At 35.6% G+C, this 11,394-nt stretch overlaps 1 protein-coding gene across 1 annotated transcript; it reads left to right on the forward strand.

Annotated features, from left to right (window-relative positions):
• Positions 1-48: 48 nt before the first annotated feature.
• Positions 49-8,765, forward strand: rab22a (RAB22A, member RAS oncogene family). The gene is made up of 7 exons (XM_032549879.1): positions 49-349; positions 810-889; positions 2,545-2,626; positions 5,909-5,980; positions 6,285-6,391; positions 6,710-6,819; positions 8,297-8,765. The coding sequence occupies exons 1-7, from the start codon at positions 314-316 to the stop codon at positions 8,392-8,394; spliced, it is 585 nt and encodes a 194-aa protein (XP_032405770.1). The 5' UTR covers positions 49-313; the 3' UTR covers positions 8,395-8,765.
• The last annotated feature ends 2,629 nt before the right edge of the window (positions 8,766-11,394 follow it).

An 11,394-nucleotide genomic window follows, 5' to 3' on the forward strand; every position in this document is an offset into this window, starting at 1 on the left:
AAAGAGAAGCTATACAGTCACGTGACTATATGTCGTAGTTCAAGATGGAGCCTGCGCGATTCGGCGGCTTCGCAGTTAGCTAGCTAGCTACGTTCAATAATGACAATATTTAATGAAATATGAGGGACTTCGAGACGTTTTGATGCGTACAGTGGGATTTTTTTGCCTAAGTCGGGATGTCCATTTACAGCTTTTGGTCACTATGAAGCTATAGTGTTTGCAAACAGATACCACCTGAAGAATATTCAGATAAGAGAGAAGAGGAGAAAATTGTACATAATCGCAATCTAATCTCGCTTTAAGATACAACGACATGGCACTGAGAGAGCTGAAAGTTTGTCTCCTTGGGGTAAGTCACGGTGTCGATTTGTTTAATGGTAAGATAGGGTTTGTGATGTTGTACTTACGTTTGTAATCAAAACTACAGTCAATATGATCTGACGTGAAGGTTTAGCACGTACATTTTAAACATAATTTTAGGAAATTGATCGTCTTGTATACTATTCAATTTGTCATATGTACTATTCTTATACGTACGATAAGCACCTTGAATTATCAGCCTTTCTACCCAATTAATAGGTTAATGAGAATATCAGGAAAAAAAGAACGAGGACAGTCAACCAGCTAAAAGTATTCTATCAGTAATCACGGAAATAATTTGTCAGTAGCTTAATTTAAACTACTGACCTTTTTGCCTAAGGAAATAATGTGAACTCACGGTTCCTATTTAATTCTCTGTAGTGGTCAAGAAGAAAATGCCACAAAATAGCTTTTGTCCATGCTTAATACAAACTCTCTTTGTTCTTCAGGATACTGGAGTTGGAAAATCAAGTATTGTTTGTAGATTTGTGGAGGACAGTTTTGACCCAAATATCAACCCAACTATTGGGTAAGTTTCCCCTGTGGCTTATAATATACTGTCACATTTTTGGTGGCTTTGGGAGAATGCTTTCTTAAATGGTTGGTATTGATTTCAGTAAAAGCTGAAAAGAAGCATTATGTTGACAGGAAATGGGGCTATCTTATTGCCAAACATTTGATAATTATTTTAAAATGATTGTTTGCCAAAATCTTTACAATATTCAAGGTTTTTGTTTCTTATTAAATGCAAACTAGGTCTACTTTGTGTTTTTAAATAGAATTTTGACATGTAATTAAGAAAATAACTTAATAAGAATATTAATAAAAATATCCCAAAACTATTATCCATCAATCCACTGTGTTTATAGTTGCAACAACTTTTGAATTTTTATTTGGCATCAATAGAATATTTTTGAATTGAATTGAATTAAATTTATCTGCGATCAGGACATAAAAGTCATAGCCTGAAAAGAGAAATCCAGATGTCTCTCTTCCCAGCATCACTTTTCATGTCATTTTGTGGGATTTCAAGATGTTCTTACGTCAGAAAGAAATTAAAGTCCCTCTAGTGTGTTCATGTGTCTGCTACAGGCTCTCCACCCAGTTGAATAACCTTGTATAACCTCAAAAAGGCGTCCTGACGAGATGCCTGAAACACTTGAGCTTACCCGTTTCGATGCAGACGACCAACATCATCCCACTTGGATGACACATCTCTTACCTACCCTCTAGTCTGAGCCTGACTTCTCCCCAGACACAGCTGATTTCAGCCATTTGTGTCCAGCATCTTGCGCTGTCATTCATGAATCACATCTCATACCATAAGTCAGGGCTGGAATGTAGATAGACCAGAATATTGAGACATTTGGTTTTCGACTCTGCTCGTTCTTTATCACAACAGATCACAGCAATGCCCTCACTAAGGGCAGCTATCCAGCATCATTATTCATAAAACAAAAGGAGCATTCCATCTTTTCTTTGGCAAAAAAAAAAAAAAAGGCCTGCAACTTAGATCTGGCTTTAATTCCAGCTACTTAGCTGTCAACTTCCTGTTTAAGATCATGGCTTGAAAATGCAAACACACATGCCAATCAATAATTGGTGAAAAACAAACACTCTGATCTTCCCAAAACAGCCTCCTCTCTACTACTACACCTTGAGACTCTAAACGGGATCTGGAATACCAGGCAGTTCTAACAGAGTCCATTCCACACTGCAAACAAGATTGAATTTATGCCAAGAATCCCAAGGTTTTTTGATGTGCAGAAACTGGATACTCTATAAAATCCAACTCTATAATATTCTCCATCTACTAATTATAATTATAGAGTTATAATAATAAAGAGATCAACACTTATGTTTCTAAACATTTACTGAAAATAACAGCACCACTAATACATTTGAAAAGTCACAAAAGATTTTAAATGCAGGTAAAATAAATGCAATATGATCAACCTAGAAAAACAAAAAAGTAATAAGAAATTAAAGTGTGATGTTAAAATAGTGTTATTACATATTGATCAGAAATTAAGTAAAAATATTTTAAGTGGGTAAAATAAAAAAGTAAAGATGGTATCAACAGTTATCAAACATTTATTGTCTTTATTTTCTTGAGCCTCAAAAATAAACCCATCAGAAATTTTCAAATTAATTTAATAATTATCTGCTCACTGTTTCCAACAGTGCGTCATTCATGACCAAGACTGTGCAATACCAAAATGAGATGCATAAATTCCTAATCTGGGACACGGCAGGACAGGAGAGGGTAAGTATTTTTTCATTTAGTTTCTCTGAAATTGAAGTATAACAAAATTTCCATGTATTTCTAAAGCAAGTGAAATAGTTATGTAGCTCTAATTCTGTGTGTGAGCCCCTGCAGTTAGCTAATTCTTCTGAAAGGGGGCAACATTTTCCTTTCTATAGAAGGAGGTCTGGAATATTTTCTGTGGTATTTTTTTTTTTAATCGGAGAGGGATATTTGTTTTGTTTGAAAGCCAAATACAAATCTACCATATTTTGTATTTTGATGCTTCTGATACGTGTTTGTCTCAAATTGATGTCACCCCTGACACAAACTTGACTTTTGTTCATATACTAAGTGCATTTCTTTTCTTAAAATATCTTCTTGAAGTCGATAGAAGACATATAGAATAAAAGCGAATCCACACTGAAAGTGAAACCAGCCCTAGTGACAGTCTTTTTGTGTGAAAGGAGCAGCATTTCTCCTTTGACTCACTGTCTAACTCCTGTCTCTCTGTGCCTTAGATATCCAACATAACTTCCCTTTTTCCTCTGAACTTCCCTGTCTCAAGCTCAACCTTCTGCTATTGTAATGTTTTGTCCCCTGCGTCAGCGCTCTCCGCAGAGCTGAGATAAGATACGGCTCGTCTTTTATCCTCCTTCCCTCTGGAGGATTCCTCTTCCTTGTGCTCTTCAGGGGACATCCGTGCAGACCTATTTAAGATAAGACCGGAGGATGAACTCAGCGTCTCAGCCCTGTGGCAGTGTGCTGCTGTTTCTGGTGTATCTTATCTCACGCTTTCTGCCACTCTACATCAGACTGTCCCCTGTTTTTGTTTTTTACTTTTTAATTAGGGCTGCAAATAACAATTATTTGAGTTAGCTATGATTCTATCGCTACTTCTGATGATTAATTGAATAACTAGATAAAAAAATTTGCTGCATTCTGCAGATTTGTACAAAATAGTAAAAATACATAAGCAAGTAAATCAGTTCCTTTTTTGAATAAGAAAATAAAGATTTTCTTGCCTGAAATGCAGTAACATAGCATCCCTCTAGTGCATATACAGTCATTTGTAGCAAAGGATGCAGGATGTTTCAGCCCCATTTATTATGCACCACCATTTCAACCTCTTGATTGCTTAACAAGTCCATATCTATAAATGTAAAAGAGTCAAATGCACCATGTGTTCTTGGGTTCCTGTTTCTACAAAGCGGCTGTGGTATCTAAAGGCCTTGTTTTCTAATCTCTTTGAAGCTTTGGCCCATCAAAATCTGACAAATTGCAAGAAAGGAATACAAAACCAGCTGAAACATAAATACAGCAAGGGAAGTCTCTGAGATTCCCCAAGTTCAGCATCCATTATCTTAAAGTCAGATCAGGCATCAAGCGACAACTGATCCCAACTGTAACCCACCAAGCTTACTGCCTCTGACTGCCCTGTTTCACAGAAATCAAGCGAAGTGAAGCCTCACATCCACTTGGAAAAAGAAAGTCCCTTTCGTACACCCAGCTTGTGGTTTCAGCTATTAATCAGCTCTGCCAGGGTATCACTGTAGTTGTTTTTTTTTTTTTTGCTTCTGTGTGGCCAGACGTCTGGCCTCGGTGTGATTGCTCTTTGGGTTCAGGCGGCGATCGACCACACAGGTCTTGCTGTGGCGAAGCCCGAGCACTCGCCAGCGAAACAGACAGAGCTCTGCTCAGTGCCTCTGCCAAAAAATCCCAAGCTGGATTCCTGCTGCTAGACGTTAGGCCAGTAACAACTGTAATTATGGGGAATGTGTGCTTTTCTGAGGTAACATTGTCACTCCAAGACGAATGGTTTGTTTTGTTCTATTGTGAAGGAAAACCGAATTGCCGTACAGGCTGGGTCACCCAGGATTTTGAGTTTTGGGTCATTGCTTTACAAATAAATATCATTAGCTGATGTGTGACACTTGAATTTATCAGCTGCAGAGTTACCCGTTTAAACCAGAAGTTTACATACATAGGATAAAAAGTTTTTAAAAAATTCTCACTGTCTGAAGGAAAATAAGACCAAACTTCACTTGTTTTAGGTCAGTTAAAATTGCTAAATGTCACAATAATGAGAAAATATGTCACAGATTCATTTATTAATGTCATTATACGTATTTTTAAGTACTTGATTACATTGCCTTTTAGCTGTTTGACTTGGATCATGCTTTTAGGATCTCCTTTCCCAAGTTTCTCACAATAGTTTGTTGAAGTTCCTCTTGACAGAACTGGTGTAAGTGAGTCAGGTTTGTAGTTTAGATATTAGACTGATAGCAATATGTTGAAAATGAACAAATATTTTTACATTTCGTTTTACTTTTTATTTACAAGATCAAAAAACAAGTCATTGTTTTGCTGGATGCTTCAACAGCCAAAAGAATACTTTAAAAAACTCTTCTTATTGTATTAAAAGTTTTCTTTCAAGTACCAGTAGTTTAATGCTGTAATGCTGAAAGTAGATGATATCTACCAACAATATGTGAGAAACTATAGACAAATCAGTCATGTATTTCAGTAGCTTAATCTCACACTTGCAACAGAAAAATAGTAATTTCCTTTAAAGAAATTCAAACACTGCTGAGCGGGCTTATTAATGAGGTCAGGTCTGAGCTGGGGAGAGTTTTTTCTTTAAAAACCAGAACCCGGTAAATCAGAGTTTACACATTCTGCACAGGTTGTTCTGATCAAGGAGTTTCTCCATGATGCTTTTGGTTTAGATCAAATGTGTGATCATTCATAAATGTCTACTTGTTAACATCTTTTGACACTTTCTGCTCCTTTTCCCCTTGATAACATCTGAATGTGTAAGGAGAAAGGACTTGCACTGCTTGATTTTTAAAAACGCATCTTTTACGTGTCGATCAGAGTTTTATTTGACTTGCTACTGTCCAGCTTAGTGATGTCATTTCTGCGTCAGAGTCTATGGAAAAACCACAATCTGTAGGAGGTAATCGTGTAAAACTGTGCAGTTATACTGAACTGATATATTTAGCATTCATATATCACAAAATGAATGACTGGAAGGAAATGAAGGTCTTCACTGATGCGTCAGCGTCGATTGTTTGTAATAGGATTATTTACAGTCGCATTCTTCATTCTAAATCCTTCTCACATTTCATTGGATTTTAAGCTATTTTCAGGATTGATGATGTCTGAATATAAAAAAGGTTTAAGCAGAGATTAAACTCACTGTACAGTTTAGACTCATCATTTATGTTGCTTCCCTTTCAAAGGTCCACACAGTATTGTTTATTTATTTTTTTAAACAACGATTTCTCAATCTTCCCATAGTTTCGTGCTCTGGCGCCGATGTACTACAGAGGTTCAGCGGCGGCCATCATTGTCTATGACATCACAAAAGAGGTGATTTTAACTTTTCTTTTTTCAACTAATAAGCTTTTTACATTCATTACATTTGTGCGAAAAGAAATAAAAGTTCTTTAAGAGAAAAAAATCTTGCAAACAATAACATTTTTATAATTAATTTATGCATTTTCACATGAGAGTGGCACCAATCTGGATCTTGTTTAATCCTTTTTTAAAATAAAAAAGTATTATTTAAAAAAAAAAAAAAAAAAGCTTCAGTTTTCCTGTTGTCAGTGGAGATTGAACTTTATTAGCCTCTCCATGCATTCTTTCATTTATAACATATTTCTTGTCTCATCAGGATTCCTTCCAAACTCTGAAGAACTGGGTGAAAGAGCTTCGCCAGCATGGACCTCCTAATATAGTGGTCGCCATTGCTGGCAACAAATGTGACCTGTTAGACTCCAGGTAAACTTTTGCTTGATCTTATACAGTAGTTATGTTTTGAAGTTATCTGATGGTTATTACTCCCAATTCACAGCAACAAAGAAAGGGGGGGCAATCAAATTTCAGAAAACACTCGACTTTTCCTTCAAAATGATGCAAAAGGGATTTTGTTAATTTATTTCACTGTTATCTTCTTGAACATTGATAAACACTCTCCCTCCTCTATCTGTTAACTTGTGAAATCTTCTGTGTGTAATCAGAAAAAAAAGTGATGCTTAGTGAGAGAATTGGTTTACAGGTTGCTAAACATTGTTTCTAATATATCTCGTATGTTTACAGAGAAGTGCCAGAAAAAGATGCCAAGGACTATGCTGATTCCATCCATGCAATCTTTGTGGAAACCAGCGCCAAGAACGCCATAAACATCAACGAGGTGTTTGTAGAGATAAGTGAGTTTCTGCTCTTCACCTCAGCATAACTCCTCATATAATTATTATTTTTTGTATCTAAAAGCAGATACCTTTTTGAATAATTTAAGATTTTTTATTAAAAAATGTTTCAAGAGTTTTAACTCAGTGTAAATAAGTCAACAAGTAAAACAAAAGTGAAATATTTTCTTTTTGGTCCGTTAAAAATATATTCGCAGTCTGATATCCATTTAATTTGGATTTTACATGACAGATTAACACAATGTACCACATAATCGCAAAGTGGAAAGAAAACAATTTATGGCTTTCATTTTTTCTTAAAATAAATCTAATTAGTGTGGTGTGTATTTGTCTTTAGTTCCTCTTAGTACTCAGATGGATGTATGGATCAGTGAACATTAATTTAGTTCAGATTCTCCACTTGATGTAGATCTTGATGTTAATTTGCTCATTCTAACATGAATTTGTTTTTATCTAAGCCAGTTGTCTCCAAACGTTTTGCTGTATGGGCCAAAATTGTCAAGAAAGAGTGGCCGGGCCCTAAAAATTTTAAAATGCTCAAAATAAATGTAATGTGCTATACATCAATTAAAAGAGTAAAGTAGTTGGATATTTGTAGAAAATGTATGTGCAAATTATTGCAGATCAAAGCACAAATAAGGTTTTTCAAAGTTCAATAACTTGATTTTAAAGACGTTTGGGTACAAAGTCTGCTTTCAAATAAAAGTCTAATTTATGGTCAATTACAAAAAAATAAGACCAAGATGTAGTTATTAAAGAAAAATACTTTGCTTTGTGCTCTTCATCTTTACTATTGTAAAAGTAAACAAAGACTCTTCCTGCATCAATCATCTGTGCTGGTGGGAAGTGGGGGGCCTCTAATGGCCCATGGGCCACACTTTGAACATCCCTGATCTAAACCAATAGTTGTTCTCCTTAACCTCAGTATTTTAACAGATTTTCTTCCATAATCTTTTTCTTTGCTATGTGTTATCAGAGCAACATCCCTGCTACTTCTGATGAAAAACATCCCCACAGCATGATGCTGTCACCATCTTGTTTCGCAGTTTGGTTGTGTATTCAGGATGGTTTGCGGTGGTGGTTTTACTCCAGATGTAGTATTTTACATGCACGCTAAAAATTTACATTTCAGTCTCATTTTACTATAGCACCATGCGGCTCTTTGCTTTGCCTGTACGTTAAGGTGGACGGTCATATTGGTTTGAACAGTGCTCTCTCTTCAAAGCCTGGGATATTTTTTGGAAACTTATCCTTTATACTGAGATTAAACTAAACACTATTTAAATAACTCTATTTAACTAATTAGTAGGATTCTGATGTCAGATCTTTTCCACTGCAAAACTAGCTAAATATAAAATATACAAGAATTTACTTTCTTCCACTTTGTAATTCTGCGCTACTGATTATTGGTTTATTACATACAATCTCTCACAAAATGTGAAGGCTCATATCAACGTGTTTATGTGTTTCCTTGCAGGTAAGAGGATCCCTGTTGCTGACAGTGCAGCAGCAACATCAGGCAAAAGTTTCAAATTGGGACGGCAGGTCTCAGAGTCTCGAAGGACATGCTGCTGATAATTTTGGTGGCTGAACTCAACGTGACCTAAGAACTAAACGTTACCCACCCCACTATTCTCCTGGTGTGCTTCAGCTTAAAGACACAACACATTACAAAATGTTTTTTCAAAAACCCCAACAAACACTCATATCTGGTCACTGCAGCATGACTCGGACAGCAGCAGCCAAGACCTTTTTTTTCCCCAAACATCATGATTCATATTAAAAATGACTGAGAAAGAACTTTTCAGGTTTTAAACCAAACATTCATACCTTAAAGGTGATATGTGAAGCTTTCCAGTGTTCTTCATGGAAGTCATTTATACTTGTACACTTGTACATTTGTAAAAAACACAAAAAAAAAATAACATTTTCTGTCAGCAAAAAAAGAAGATGCATTGAAGTAAAGTTCTAAGTTATTTTTTTTAGATAAAAAATAATCTCAGCTTCATGAAGGATCTCCTCTTTGACGTTTATATGTGATTTATTTATATGCTCCTTTTATTGCCTGATTTTTTACTTCTTTTTTTTGTTCCAGACAAAGCAACCCTGCTCCTCAAACCCACCTCACGTTCTCTAGATGCAAACAACAATCATGCAGAAAACAATGCAGAAATGAAATATGTGTGGGAGCCTACTTCCTTTACACCGAGGGAATACTTCAACATTTTGGTTGAAATGTTGAAATGTGATGGGACATTTACACTTTGGTAAATGTCCCATTACTTGATGAAGTTTAATAAGTCTCAACTATGTTATGTACCGTTGTCCAGCGTGTGGACTAAAATTAAGTGTTAGTTTACTGATGCATTATTAGGACAAAAGCAGGCTAACCTGTGTTAAAAACATCTGAAGTTAGTGTGCATGCATGTTAGAAGTCCTTATTTGAATTGCTGTTATTCTTCTCTCTTTGGCTCTGAAGAGTAGTCTCTTTGGCACTTGTAAGGTTCCAGGGAATAATACGTTATTACTGTAATTTAACCTCTTTGATCAGAAGAACCTCACATGCAGCAGCTCTGTGTTTAATCAGGGCTTTAAACAGTGGCTAATTATTCTGTGTTAACGCCGCCATCTCCTGCCATCTGTTCTGCATTTCCTCATTATAGTCACAGAAGACGCCCTCCGCTTCACATGCCCGTGCTAACTGTTCATCCTTCTTTTACTTTCCAAACTGTTTAATGGGGAAAGCAGTTTTTTTTCCCCACTGATTCTTTAATTGTCCAATAAAGATGTTTTCATCCTTCCTTTTTTTTTTTTTTTTTTTTTAACCTAATCAGCACTGCCTTGCATGTCCAAGTGCTGTTTTACTACTTGGCTTGTGATGAAAATACTGAGATCTGGAAACGAGACCTCGTTTAAAGAAAACTTTTATTTTAGAGCTCTGATCTCATGTTAGAAGTGAGAAAGCTTCATCAGACGTGGTTTTGTGTTAACAATGTTGACCCCTCACTGAACTTGAACTCTGTATTTGACCCTAATTGACTGTGAGCTTGGATTTTCTTTTTCTTTTTTTTACTTTTTGTGCCTCATTCTTCTTTAACACAAGGGCCTTGATTCTTGCTTCAATTGTTGTACACAATATGATTTTTGGAGCCGTTTCTTGTCCTCTATATGAATTTAATTCTGAGTTGCAGTGGAAGAGTTATTCAGCCTTTCTTCTAGCATGAACTGGACTTTTTGTCTTTGTATGTCCACAATTTGCTTTTTAGATCCAGTTGAAAATGCAACTGAAAGAGAACAAATGTTGGAATATTGAGACTGAAGTTCAAACTGCCTTTTTTTCCTTTACTATCAGTGTAAACCCCTCTTCTCCTTCTCCAAGAGTTTAAGTAGATGTTGTATTATGGCGTTTGGTCAATGTTTTGCTCAGACATACAACAACCTTCACACTTAATGGCACTCCTGTTGTAGAAGGAATAATTCTCATTTTGGTTGCATTTTTTTTGTCACAGATCCAGTTGTTTTAAACAATTTTTTTTCTGACTTATATTTAATTGGCAGGTTTAAATAAGTAATTATTTTTGTTCTAGCTATTTTCTAACTTGTGAAGACCTGAGAACCTGAAAAAACACTTCTAGTTGTCTTGTTTGCCCAAATCACAACTTCAGCAAATATATAGAAAAGGGACAGCACTTTAGTAGTATAAACGCTGCACTTTGGTAAATGTCCCATCACTTGATGAAGTTTAATAAGTCCCAACTATTATATGTACCTGGATTTTTATTTCATTTTTATCTCTTATTTTTAAGATTTTGGTGCCAAAGCCATTTTAAGCACATTTACCCATCTTGACTGTTGATGTGATATGATTTACAGTTTCCTTATAACCCATATCTTTTTTCTGATTATTTCAACGGCGTGACATTAACAATGCACCAGTTTAGATTTTGTCGTTGAAATTAACAAAAAGTCTTGGGCTGGCCCTAGGAATTTGATCAGTCTGTAACATGTACATTTTACAGTGTAGATATTGCACACAATCCTTACTCTTTATTTCCCATTGTTTGTGCAAACACAATATCTCTGTACACCACATTGAGTACATACATATATCAGCAGTGTAGCTACTATATTTAGCTTTTTATTTTTTCATATTGATTGTAGCAAAATGCCTAAGACTTGTTTGCAGTGTAAGGCCAAATATGTGAAAAGGGATTTTTTTTTTTTTTTACTAATAAAACTGATTAAAAAAGTAAGCATGAGTATGTTCTTTTTTTAATTGTAGTTGTTCATACTCAACAGAAATGTCTCGCTTAGCCATTGGAATACAGTAAGAATGTTGTCGGCGGTTTATTGTGTTTAGTTTTCTGCCAGCTGCCAAGCTGTATATATATATAATATAATATGACACTTGAGATGCGTGGTTAAGTGGCCGAAGGCTTTCAACACACTTTAAGTCATGGGGAAAAGTCAAAGCAACTATAGTGCTCTCGACTTATTAATACCCATAATAAAAATGTCTAAAAACGTTTTAAATAAATTAATTATTTATAGCAATAGCACAACTTCACACCAACA

Source organism: Xiphophorus hellerii, chromosome 20, assembly GCF_003331165.1.
Source record: "Xiphophorus hellerii strain 12219 chromosome 20, Xiphophorus_hellerii-4.1, whole genome shotgun sequence".
In the NCBI taxonomy this organism is placed as follows: domain Eukaryota; kingdom Metazoa; phylum Chordata; class Actinopteri; order Cyprinodontiformes; family Poeciliidae; genus Xiphophorus; species Xiphophorus hellerii.

Excerpts from the sequence above, each read along its gene's own strand:
- rab22a (XM_032549879.1), top strand. The coding sequence starts at position 314 with ATGGCACTGAGAGAGCTGAAAGTTTGTCTCCTTGGG. Across the intron at positions 2,627-5,908 it reads ACACGGCAGGACAGGAGAGG|TTTCGTGCTCTGGCGCCGAT; the intron begins GTAAGTATTTTT and ends ATCTTCCCATAG. Across the intron at positions 6,392-6,709 it reads TGTGACCTGTTAGACTCCAG|AGAAGTGCCAGAAAAAGATG; the intron begins GTAAACTTTTGC and ends GTATGTTTACAG.